Source organism: Pseudomyrmex gracilis, unplaced genomic scaffold, assembly GCF_002006095.1.
Source record: "Pseudomyrmex gracilis isolate BER0280 unplaced genomic scaffold, ASM200609v1 scaffold_2930, whole genome shotgun sequence".
NCBI lineage: Eukaryota > Metazoa > Arthropoda > Insecta > Hymenoptera > Formicidae > Pseudomyrmex > Pseudomyrmex gracilis.
In genome coordinates, this window is record NW_018023514.1 from 1 (window position 1) to 11,955 (window position 11,955).

Consider the following 11,955-nt stretch of genomic DNA (forward strand, 5'->3'; position numbering starts at 1 on the left):
TTATGATGATTATGAATATTAAAATTATTATTACAGTAGTAATTAAGAGGTGTAAGTATATATAAAAAGAGAATGTTTTATAGAAGTATATATTTTTTTTATTAGTTTTAATATCATGTTCTCTGTTATTTTGTAGGTACATTTTCATCGTCAGAAATATATTCGGGAACATTCTCATCACACATATTCTCATCATCACAAATATTAAGTAAAAACATATTTTCTGGAACATCGTCATTGTCTTTTTCGTTTAAAAAATCTTCTTTTACAACAGCATCATCATATGGTTGTAAAAAACATGGTTTAAAATGTACGCGATTACGTGCCAAATGTTACGGGGAATCATGCGATAATGTCGTTGCACGACAATAGGGATTCATCAGTGAAGCGCACACTACAAGGTAATGTAATCGGAATTCGGTTAAACATTTTTGCACAAAAAGGTGCTTTTTTTCCCTATTGACTGGACTATAGATATTTTGAACGCCGCATTCAGTATTGCCAACGAGTCAACGGTGCGACCTTCAAACATTTGATTAATTGAAGTTATTATAGCCAGAAAATCAACATCAGCTTTTTTCAAATATGTATATATATAGGGTGTCCCATTGTAAATAATGCATTTTAATATCTCTTCTGTACGTCGTTATTGACAAAAATTGTTCAAACAAAAGTTGCATAGTTTACAGGGAGCACATGATAAAAATATGGTCTTGACTTTGAATGATCTTTTCAAAATCATGTCAAAGTCACCTAAAAATTTTTAAATAAAAGTCTTTATTTTTTAATTCATATTCTTGTAGCTGATTTCAAGACTGTTTTAAAACATTATAACAAACTATTTTTTCATTAAGTACTATTTGATTCATGCGACTCGAAAGTGAACAGATAAAGGTTAATTCAACTTACTAATTAAGTTTGAGACTAAAAAAATGATGACTTTGGTTTACTTTGACATGCTGGTAACATCTTCAAACTCAAATCAAAGTCACCTTGAATTTTGTAAATTCATTTTTTATTCTATTTTTATATTCTACTTTTAGCGATACCCAGAAAAAACGGCGTGGACGTAGTAGTTTCTGTTCCCGTTTTTTAGCACTTATTATGCTAATAGCATGATAAGTAACGTAAGAGGCAAGGAAAACTAACGTAAATAAAGCACTCTAAAAGAAATCACATTTACTGCCAGTACTAGCAGTAAATTTGAAACACAGCCTATATCTATCTTAAAAAGCCTCTCAGAGAGAGAGTCGCAAACTCGTAACGTCACAGTCGCTTCTGAGTGAACAGAGGAAAGCTGCCCTTATAAAGCGAAAAGTGTAAGAAAAGAACAGTGTTAGAAACAGTACTTGATATTCAAGTCTGTAAAATGTCCAAAAAAAGAACTTTATACATTCAGAAATATCGGAAAGAATGGGAATTAGACCCATTATTGAAAGACTGGATTCAAGAAGTTCCAAGAAATAAAAGTTTTTTGTAAATACTGTAAATATATTTTAAAGTCACATCACATGCTCTTCTTAAAGATCATACAAAAACTTAAAAACACATAAAAAATGTTGAACCGTTTTCAAATCAGACAGTTAAAATTACATCATGATCAGGCATCTATAATCTATTCTTTTGAAACAGCTGCTGCTGAGATTAAAATGATACTTTTTGTTACGTCATTGTGAAATAAGATGCAGTAATCATCTAACTATATGCTTAATGAGAATAAATCTAGTTTAACTTCTACTAATTCAATTAGAAACAAAAACTTTCAAGAAATAAAACTACACAGAACAAAAGCAACTGTAATTTTACAAAACATCTCATTGCTCTTTATTTTAAATCTCAATTATAACGATATAGGAGACATGGATTTGAATGAAGATAATTCTTCAACAGTTATTACAGTCTTTTAATCAACGATCGATTCGATGAATCAACTGATATAGCAGTTTTTCCGTAAACTTAAAGACAAAATATCTCATTTAATATTGAATTGTTATGTGTGCCATTCTATTTAATTAGCTATTTTACATGCTGTAGTAGATATATTTCCTAGAAATGTAAAGTTTTTGAAATATATAAGTGATTTTCAAGGAGTATGCATTTCTAATTTTTTCACTTTGTCTTTAGTTTTTGGTGCAGCCGCGCCAAGTTTTTTTACATTAAATATTTTTTATTTTGAAACATTCCACATGAGTTTTTGACATTTCACACAAATCGAAATCTATATGTATGATTCGACATAGTTTAAGATTTTCTACGCAAGGCGAAGTCATTTCTTAAGCCCCTTGCACAATGGACGGAATAGCGATAGCGATAGAAATAACAAAAGTTTTAAAGAGTTTATATTTAAAAATAAAGGTAGGAACAGCGGAATCTAACATACAAAACTACACATGTATCAATGCAGATCAGAAAATCGGAATAAGCAATAGCGATAAAATTTCCGACAAGTTGGAATTCTGTGTTAAAAACTGTGTTATTTCTATCGCTATCGCTATTCCTTCCATTGTGCAAGGGGCTTTACATCAATGAGTGCTTTATATAAAAAGTGCAGTGGTCATACAATATTCATATAGACGGAACATCATAATACGTCTGCACTCTTCCACGAGCCGAAGTGCCGAGCTTGACGTCACGCACACGGACGGCGGTTCTCGCTTGTGTGCGTGCTCCTAGTGGCTCCCATCACCTCGGTGCTCTTGGTGCTAGCGGGTCAGAGTTTGCAACTCTGGTTTGAACCCCCTAACCTCGGTGCTCTTGGTGCTAGCCCATTCTAGCCGGCCAGAGTTTGCAACACTGGCGTGAACCATAGATTTTCAGTACTGAAAAAAAAACGGAACGTAATGGACGGTATTTCTGCAAATTCTACGGTTGCAATAGATTCTGAGCCGGAAGTGATTGAATTGGATTCCACTTGTGATATGAGCGAAATTACTTGTCTTACCAACGATTCAATTAACAATTCTAAGAATGCAGAATGTTTGGTGCCGAATGCTATTCGTTCGCAGCCTGTTTTTAGGGTTATGTTTCGTGACGAAAGTGTTTCCAGGTAAATTTAAATGTAAACAATTTGTTTTTATATAAATACAAATTATGATGAGACAAAAATTTATATATACTGTATATATTTTTTTTCTTCTATATTATAGGCAATATCGACAAAGATTAAAAGCTTTTTTGCATACTTTGATACAATCTGAACTATCTCACGAAGAAGATTCCAATGAATCCAGTCTTGTCTTAGACATTTGGGACAATCAAAATTGTTACAAAGAATCATGTGGTAATATTAAATATAATAATGATATGATACATGATTCACTGTTCACAATTGATAAACAACCAAATGTAGTACATGATTCAGATGTTCCAACTTATGGACAAGTATGTGCTTTTTTCTGTACACACGCAGAGAGTGTCCTATTTTATTTTGAACAGTCAAATATCTAGAAATTACAGAATTTTAGAAAAATTTGTATAAAAGTATTATGACTGAAGAGCACATAAGATGATGCCAGTGACTTTGACCTTGAATAAACATTTGAAAATCATGTAAAATCATCTTAATTTCTTAAACAGAAACTAATTGTTTATTGCATATTCTTGTAACATATCTTAAGAGCTTTTCAAAACACTATAATAAAGTAGTTTTTTATTATATATTTTTTATGTTATAAGGTTTAAAGTTTATAGTACTGTTACCAGTAGCAAGGTGTATTGTGAAGTACAGTTGAATTTATATTTGTGTGTGACACATATCTCATGGCTTATCATTTCCATGATATTTTTTGCCTGCAGATATTTTACGCATGTAGAATACAGTAGTGATCATTAAAGGTGAGTTCGACTCTATATTGAGCAGAATGGCAACAACTTTTAACAGTTACAAATATCCAGAAAATATGCGATTGAAGAGTGTTTTCGAGTCAAAAAATATGGAAGTTATGAGCTGTGAGATCTATGCACATGTGTGTGTGCCCACACACATACAACCAAAAGTCTAACAATGCAACGCAATATATCTTTGGTAATGATAATGACAATAATGATAATGATGTTTTCTTCAAGCTTTACAACATGAAAACTACAAGGAGAGGTTCAGACGTTCGGGTCACCAATTTGCTTCAAATTTTGCACTTTCGTAGGAGACCACAAACAATTGCATGCTAAAGTAGCAAAGCTCAAGTAGCACCTCTCAAGTATTCGCCAAAAAATCAATCCCAAACTTTATAGAGTATTTATATATATTTATCTTTTTATTTTTTTTTTATAAAATAATGATGTAAATGTGTGTTTATAGTTCAAATTTAATTAGGAATTAAAATAACAAAAAATATACTTTTTGTATAAATGTAACGATAAATAAAATATATTTTAAATTAATATATATAGTAAGTTTGAGATGGATTTTCTCGAAAATGTTTAAGAGGTGCACTTTGCTGTTTGAACTTAAGATTGTACGTGGCTTCTTATCAACATGCATTTGAAGCAAATCGGTGATCCAAAGTCTGAACCTCTCCTTAACGAAAAAATACTGTATTATAGTGGTTTGAAAAGTTCTTGAGATAAGCTATAAGAATATGTGATAAAAAAATTAGGGTTTCTATATTCCTTTAATTTAAAAAAATTAAAAGTGACATGATTTTTAAATGATTATTCAAGATCAAAGCAGTGGAACCATTTTATGTCTTTTTCGAAGTCATAACACTTGTACATTCTTTTTTCTAAACTTACGTGATTTCTAAATATTTATTTAAAGATACAGTATAAAATAGGATATTATGTATATATTAAGTGTTTCTCATGATATTTGTGTAGAAATACAGAGATAGATTTGAAGAATCTGATTCTGAGATATCCAAAGATGCCGTATCCAAATTAAATTGCTTCAATTGCAACGGAAACCATAATATGCGAGATTGTCCACTACCTAGAAATCAAGCTAACATTAAAAAGAATCGTAAAGAATTTGCAAAAAATAATATAGGAAATCGATACCATATGAGCGAAGATCAAAGATTCAGTCATATAATTCCTGGTCAATTAAGTTCAAAACTACGGAAGGCCTTGGGATTAAAAGATAATCAACTACCTAGACATATATATAGGTAATTTATAATTTGTCTGTTAGAAATTTCCAACGTTATGTTTTTTTTTATATCGTTTATAAAGATTTTTTTCTTAGAATGAGATTACTCGGCTATCCTCCAGGCTGGTTGGAAGAAGCACGCTTGCAACATTCTGGATTATCGTTATTTAACTCCGACGGAATTGCAGAAACTGACCCCACTGAAGAAGAAGGTGAAATCATTACGGATGTCGACAAAGATCAATATGACCTGAAAAAGATTTACGACTTTCCTGGTTTTAATGTACCACCTCCTCCTGGTACTGTTGATGTAAGTAGCATGCATGTTGAGAAATATTTCCTTCATTTCTGAGATACTTTTTATTTCTTCATATTTTTACTTTGTAGGATAGTGATAAATATTGGGTACCACAAATGCAATCTCTACATAGTAAAGAAGTAATGTTGTCGTGCCTCCAAGGTAAAGAAGCTGAAGATGGTTACAAGCGGAAAAAACTCAAGCTTTCTGTACCTATTGTAAATACTGTACAAATACCTAGTGACATGGAGATAGAAGATGCAGAAGGTATATATAGTCATCGAGATTTTTCTATCTTATATTTCGTAGTATAAACTATAATTGCGTAGAGAAGTATCAAACTTTATCAAGTTTTTGTTTGTTATATTGAAACAGAAACTGTTTTAGAGAATGTGCCTGTTAATAGACATTTTGCATCACCGTTACCGAAAAAATTGCCGCAACTTCCTCCTCCTCCTCCTCCTCCTCCTCCTTCTCACCCACCATCACCACCGCCACCACTACCACCATTGTCTACAGGATTGTTTCAACCGACTCCTCCTCCTCCTCCTCCTCCTCCTCCTCCTCCTTCTCACCCACCATCACCACCGCCACCACTACCACCATTGTCTACAGGATTGTTTCAACCGATAACAGTGGAAGATTCGGATTCGCAATCGCAAGAGTTATCTTCTTTCGATTCCGCGGTATGTTTTTAAATGATTGTCGCGATACTTGTGCGCGTATATTTAATTAATAACTGTAATTTTTCAGGATGACTCAACTCTCTTGAATGTAAACTCGCCATCTTTATCCGACTTGGAAAACACGAAAAAAGAATTACTTATACAACTTGATGATACAAGTTCTCAAGTCGATTCTGATTATACATCGTTTGAGAAAAACAATTTAAAAATTTTGTCGAATCAAAATTTCACTGAGAACTCAGACTCGCGGATCTCTTCGGACGCGTTATGTAAAACTACTACTGATTTGAATGATACGTATTTATCCAACAACACTCCGACATCACCTTGTATTTCGCGAAAATCTTCCCATGTGAATCAAGCTTCTCTCAAATCCGTGCACTTAGGTACACCGATATTACCGAGTACCTCACCGTATAGTAAACTACCATCGTCAGAAAAGTTTTCCAAAAATATCTGTGATGTTATCAACTTTGAAAATCTGCCTGACTCAACGGGTAAATACGAACAAATGTCGGAAGTCTTGCAAAAAGTCAGAAATACTATGGCAAAATTGAATCAACTAACGTAAATCTATTACAAAGTGACAAGAACAATATTTGTAATTATGGAGATTGAACGACAACGCGCGATTTTCTCTCGAGTTATTTATCTTTCTTTTCTTTTTGTAACTCTTGACGAAAAAAACGATATTCGCAAACAAATTTATATTTTATTACAAATATTTTTGCCCCTATAAATAACGAGAAAATGTGTTTACAAATATATACGCAAAAGATTTTTCTCTGGGAAATATATCGAATGCCAAATAAAAGTTTCTTAGTGATGTATGATAGAATTTTCTTTCCTCGTACTATACTTTTCAAATATTGTCTAGATAAACCGAATGATTTGCTTTCTTTTACACACGCACACACACACACACATACACATACACACATCAAATCTTATTCTACCTATCTGGAAGATTTCTCTTTTTGATACTCGATGAAAAGTCTTACATTGAATATGAGAACTTGCATTACTCGTAATCTTTTTACCATTCGATATGAGTGACGTAAAAAAATTTGGACTTCTTATGCAAACGATTATTTTATAATATTAGATTGTTCAATACAGATGGCTTTGTTTTAAAGATTCCGAGTTTTAAAACACGATGAAATTTGAGGTATGACCTCAGGACCTTGTTGGTAATATTTAGAAATGTATTAATTAGGCATTAAATGAGCCAATGCAGGGTGGTGTGCAGAATCAATATGTACGAATTGTTGAGACGTTTCGACTTTATTTTAAGTCCTTATCAATCTATAAAATATCGAGATAATTCATTTACAGACCAACATTTTGATATTATTTGTACATACTATAAAAATTAATATTCTATAAATAATGGTTAAAATTGTAGAGTCCTAATTTACACATATTTACTTTTAAACACATTACGTTACAATAAGATTAAATCACAATTGTCATGGTGAAGTGTCTTTAACTGAATGAAACGAAGTATGAAAACGCTCCATCTGAGAAATTCATTTGAGAAATTGTATCAAATCACATCTAACTCCTAAACATATTTCCAATATTAGATCTTCCATTCTAAAATTACTCATTATAAAAATTTACACAAACTAAACAATATAATCAAACACAGTTTAAAAAATATTGAAATTTGAAATAAATGAAAATTACAAAAAATTGAAACAACTAAATTTCAACTTACACAATACTATTAGAGAATGATATAATAACGTTCTGTATAACATTCTGTATAATTTCTTTGCTTCAAGAGAGTTCCTTACACAAATTTTATACGTCCAAAAAATACACTTTTAACAAAAAATTCTCATCCTTAAAATTTAAACAATTAATAAATATTAAACCTATAAATTATTACGCTAATATTAAACAAGATAACTCTCTAAAAATGACATTGAATTTGATTTCAATCCAACAGAGTCTGAAACAAACAAGAAAATTCACATTAATATTGAACCATCTAGTTTCAATAAAAAAGAACCGTTTAATATAGAATTGCACGATAATTGGTTTGTCAATCTTACTAATACCAGTATTCCAAAAGAAGTCATACAACTAGTACAATTAGGTGATAAATTTTGTTTACCTGTCTAAAATAAAAAACAGTGATTATAGAAACAATTAAGGATGTTGAAAATAATATAAAGAAACTAGATCCAGTAACGAAAAACGAGATAAGGAATAAGACGGTCCTATCCTATCTTAATAAATTTTTAAAAGATGACAGACCGATTTCCAAATTAGAACAAGACATAATCCGCAAAGCTAAAATTACAAACAATTTTCTTAAAAATAATCCGAATATTTTCTTTACGAGGGCAGATAAAGGCAACACAACGGTAGCGATTTTAAAAACTGAATACATAAATAAACTTAATGAAATGTTAAAAGACACTAACACATATTCAATTATACTAGAAAATCCAGTCAAAAAAATAGAAAACCAACTTAGAGATATGTTAAATAAATGGCTAAACAATAATTTCATCGAAAAACATACCAAAGTTTCACTACTATCAAATGATTCCTTACTCCCCAGAGCATACGGAGTCCCTAAGATACATAAACAGGGCTATCCATATCACATTATAATACCTACAATCGATACACCTTTACATAACATAGCAAAATATTTACATCAAATTCTTTACAATAGTACACCTAAATCACCATTTGCTGTAAAAAATAGTTACTTATTGTTGAAAGATTTTCGACACGACAATAATTTTTGAATTTATTTTTTTTTCCTTGTAACCGACACGACACGACAATAAAGTCTGTTGAGACCGACAAACAAGATGTACTTGAATTCACCTTCAATTTACAACCAAACATCGACACAATAACTTAACAGTTCGAATTAACAACAAGAGCTAAGGACACTTGACCTTGCCTTACCCGACACGACGAATAATATATGTCAGGAATAAATTGAACACGTCACCATAATTATTACGCTGGCCAATATATATTTATTTGTTGTCTTTAATATAAGTCTTTAATTAACAAAATAACCACTAAGTCCTCGTGGACAGTTCGACCGTGTTCTTTACACAAATTCTCGCTCGCGGTACGACAGCTTTCTTGTTACAAGTTCTCGCTAGCGGTACGACAGCTTTCTTATCACAAGTTTCCACTCGCGGTACGACAGCTTCTGCACGACCGTTCAGGTCGCCCGTTACAACAGAAGTCCGCCTATGTTCTTTTCAGCACGAGAGCACACGTCTTCTTCGAATTCTGGAAGACTCTCGAATTTGCTTGCCTGCCACGCGGTCGCCCGCTGACGCTGCCGCTAGCAGCGCGCTAATCGCAGCCACCGGGAAGTGGCGCCGCACATCAAACAATGGGTGCTTTCCAACTACGTACACAGGCGACACTGTGTAACACAGTGTCCATTAGTGTGAGAAAGAGCATATCAGTGTGTCTCACTCACACTAGTGGACACAGTGTTACACAGTGTCGCCTGTGTACGTAGTTGGAAAGCACCCAATCTTACATTGTACAATGAATTAAATGGAAAGGAGTTGGACGTAGGTTACACACTCTGCTCGCTTGACGTAATGTCGATGTTCACCAACATTCCAATTGAACTAGCTTTAGACAGCATATCGAACAGATGGAAATATATAAAAATGAACACAAAAATCAGTAAACAAGAATTCATTATGGCTGTTGAGTTTATATTGACATCTACATATTTCACATTTAACAACCATATTTACAAACAAACATGGAACTCCAATGGGATCGCCATTGTCACCTATCGTAGCTGACATCACCTTACAAGACCTGGAAATTAAAGCTTTAAATTTGATTAAATTCAATATTCTTTTTTACTACAGATTTGTTGACAATATATTGGTGGCGGTTCCCTTGGATAAGTTAAAAAAAGTGAGAGATACGTTCAACTCTATCCACAATATAATACAATTCACAATAGAAGTGCAAGAAAACAACGTTCTCAATTTTTTGGACATTAGCGTCATTGTAGAGAACAACAAGTTGATTTGTAATTGGTACCATAAACCAACTTTTTCAAGAAGATACATTAATTACTACTCAATAAGCCCAAGTAACCATAAAACTGTCACAATATATTCACTAACAGATAAGAGCTATTCTTTTATCACATCCTAGATTTCACACGATTAATTTAAAAAAATGTATAAACATTTTAATAGAGAATAACTATCCTTTAGATTTAATATTCAATACCATTAACAAAAGATTGAGAACGTTGTTTAAGGATACACTAAACAAACAAAAAACACTAACAGGTGAAAATACATCCAACAATATAGGAGATTATTCATATTTTGTTATTCCATTCATACATAACAATAAATATAGTTTACATAACACAAGAATAAATAACAAGACATTTAAACCAGCTTTCAGAAATTTAAATCAATTATCAAAATTTATTAGGACACACAAAGACAATATTCCTACAATAAATCAAAAAGATGTGGTATATCATATACGATGATGCGACCAATGTGATGCCACTTACGTAGGACACACGAAAAGACAATTAAATACCAGAGTGCAAGAACATAAAAATTACATAAATAAAAAAAAGTAGAGCTTTCAGTTCTAGCTGACACATTCAATAGAAACAGGTCATAAATTCAAATGACAATCTACTAAAATATTAGACAAAGAACCAAATTATATATTTCAAAAGATTAACGTCAGAAATGTTGCATATTAAAAAGCAGAAAGCTGGCTTAAAAGGGTACTGGAGCCCGGCCTGTAAACTGATTAGAGACTTGTAAACTGACGTTTTACCCTTACGAAAAAGAACTACTGCCGATTACATATAAATAAAGTCAGTAATATAAATATTACTGACAATGACATAAGAATATTGTTATGTATTACAGAAATTACTAAGAATAGTACTGGCAATTACACAGAATGCAAGTAATTTTTTCGCACCACTGCCGCAATATATTACTACCAGTAGTTCTTTTTCGTAAGGGAGCATATGATAACCTATACTGTCATCACACTAAGACGTTGTTCTCATCAATTAGATAGTCATACCATAATATGAATGTCTCATTAGATTCGTTTTCGTCGTATCTGTGGCGCTTGTTCATTGTAAATATGTACATACTTTTACGAAAAAGAACTACTGCCGATTACATATAAATAAAGTCAATAATATAAATATTACTGACAATCACATAAGAATATTATTAGGGATTACAGGGATCACTAAGAATATTACTGGCAATTACACAGAATGCCAGTAATTTTTTCGTACCACTGCCGCAATAAATTACTGCCAGTAGTTCTTTTTCGTAAGGGTAAGCTTAGAAATAATTCTACATACATGAATATATAGTGAGGTTATAGAAGGAAACTGTATAAGAAAAAATTTATGCTAAATTTTGACATTCCAAAGAACAAGCGCCAATACTCAGCACAATTTACTTATTTTTGTAGAAGCATTTTAGATTTAATAAAGTAAATACGACACCAAACGTCAAAGGAAAACGTCGGTTTACAGGTCTCTATAGTCGGTATCCAGTACCCTCTTAAACTTAAAGGTAGATACCGAACTACTACCTGAAAACTATTTACTGATACTCGATAAAGTTGTATTATAATCTTATACATACACCCCAGCAAACACAGATACATAAATGTAACATTGTCGTAATGAAACGGAAAGTAACAACCCAGCAAACAATTTGGTTGCGAGATGTCAAAGTTTTGTCGCCAACCGCCGGCGAAATTAGTAGACCAAATCCATATCCATCTGTGTCCTCATTAGGATATGGTTTGGCGACCATATCTGTCAAACATGTGAGATGTCAAAATGAGACCAAAATCATAAC

General features: G+C 32.3%; 1 protein-coding gene across 2 annotated transcripts; it reads left to right on the plus strand.

The window, feature by feature from the left end:
• The first annotated feature begins 2,769 nt into the window (after positions 1–2,769).
• Positions 2,770–9,403, plus strand: LOC109863031 (zinc finger CCHC domain-containing protein 8 homolog). 2 transcript variants are annotated; one of them, XM_020443208.1, is made up of 8 exons: positions 2,770–3,046; positions 3,147–3,381; positions 4,816–5,105; positions 5,183–5,396; positions 5,474–5,651; positions 5,760–5,903; positions 6,000–6,070; positions 6,138–9,403. In XM_020443208.1, exons 1-8 carry the CDS (start codon positions 2,841–2,843, stop codon positions 6,639–6,641), a joined length of 1,842 nt encoding a protein of 613 aa, XP_020298797.1. In that variant the 5' UTR covers positions 2,770–2,840; the 3' UTR covers positions 6,642–9,403. The 2 variants fall into 2 exon arrangements, with proteins under 2 accessions (XP_020298797.1, XP_020298799.1); XM_020443210.1 differs by having other exon boundaries at positions 5,772–5,903.
• Positions 9,404–11,955: the final 2,552 nt, after the last annotated feature.

Coding starts and splice junctions, on each gene's coding strand:
- LOC109863031 (XM_020443208.1), top strand. CDS start 2,841: ATGGACGGTATTTCTGCAAATTCTACGGTTGCAATAGATTCTGAGCCG. Junction 3,382..4,815: donor ATGTTCCAACTTATGGACAA/GTATGTGCTTTT, acceptor ATATTTGTGTAG/AAATACAGAGATAGATTTGA. Junction 5,904..5,999: donor ACTACCACCATTGTCTACAG/GATTGTTTCAAC, acceptor CATTGTCTACAG/GATTGTTTCAACCGATAACA.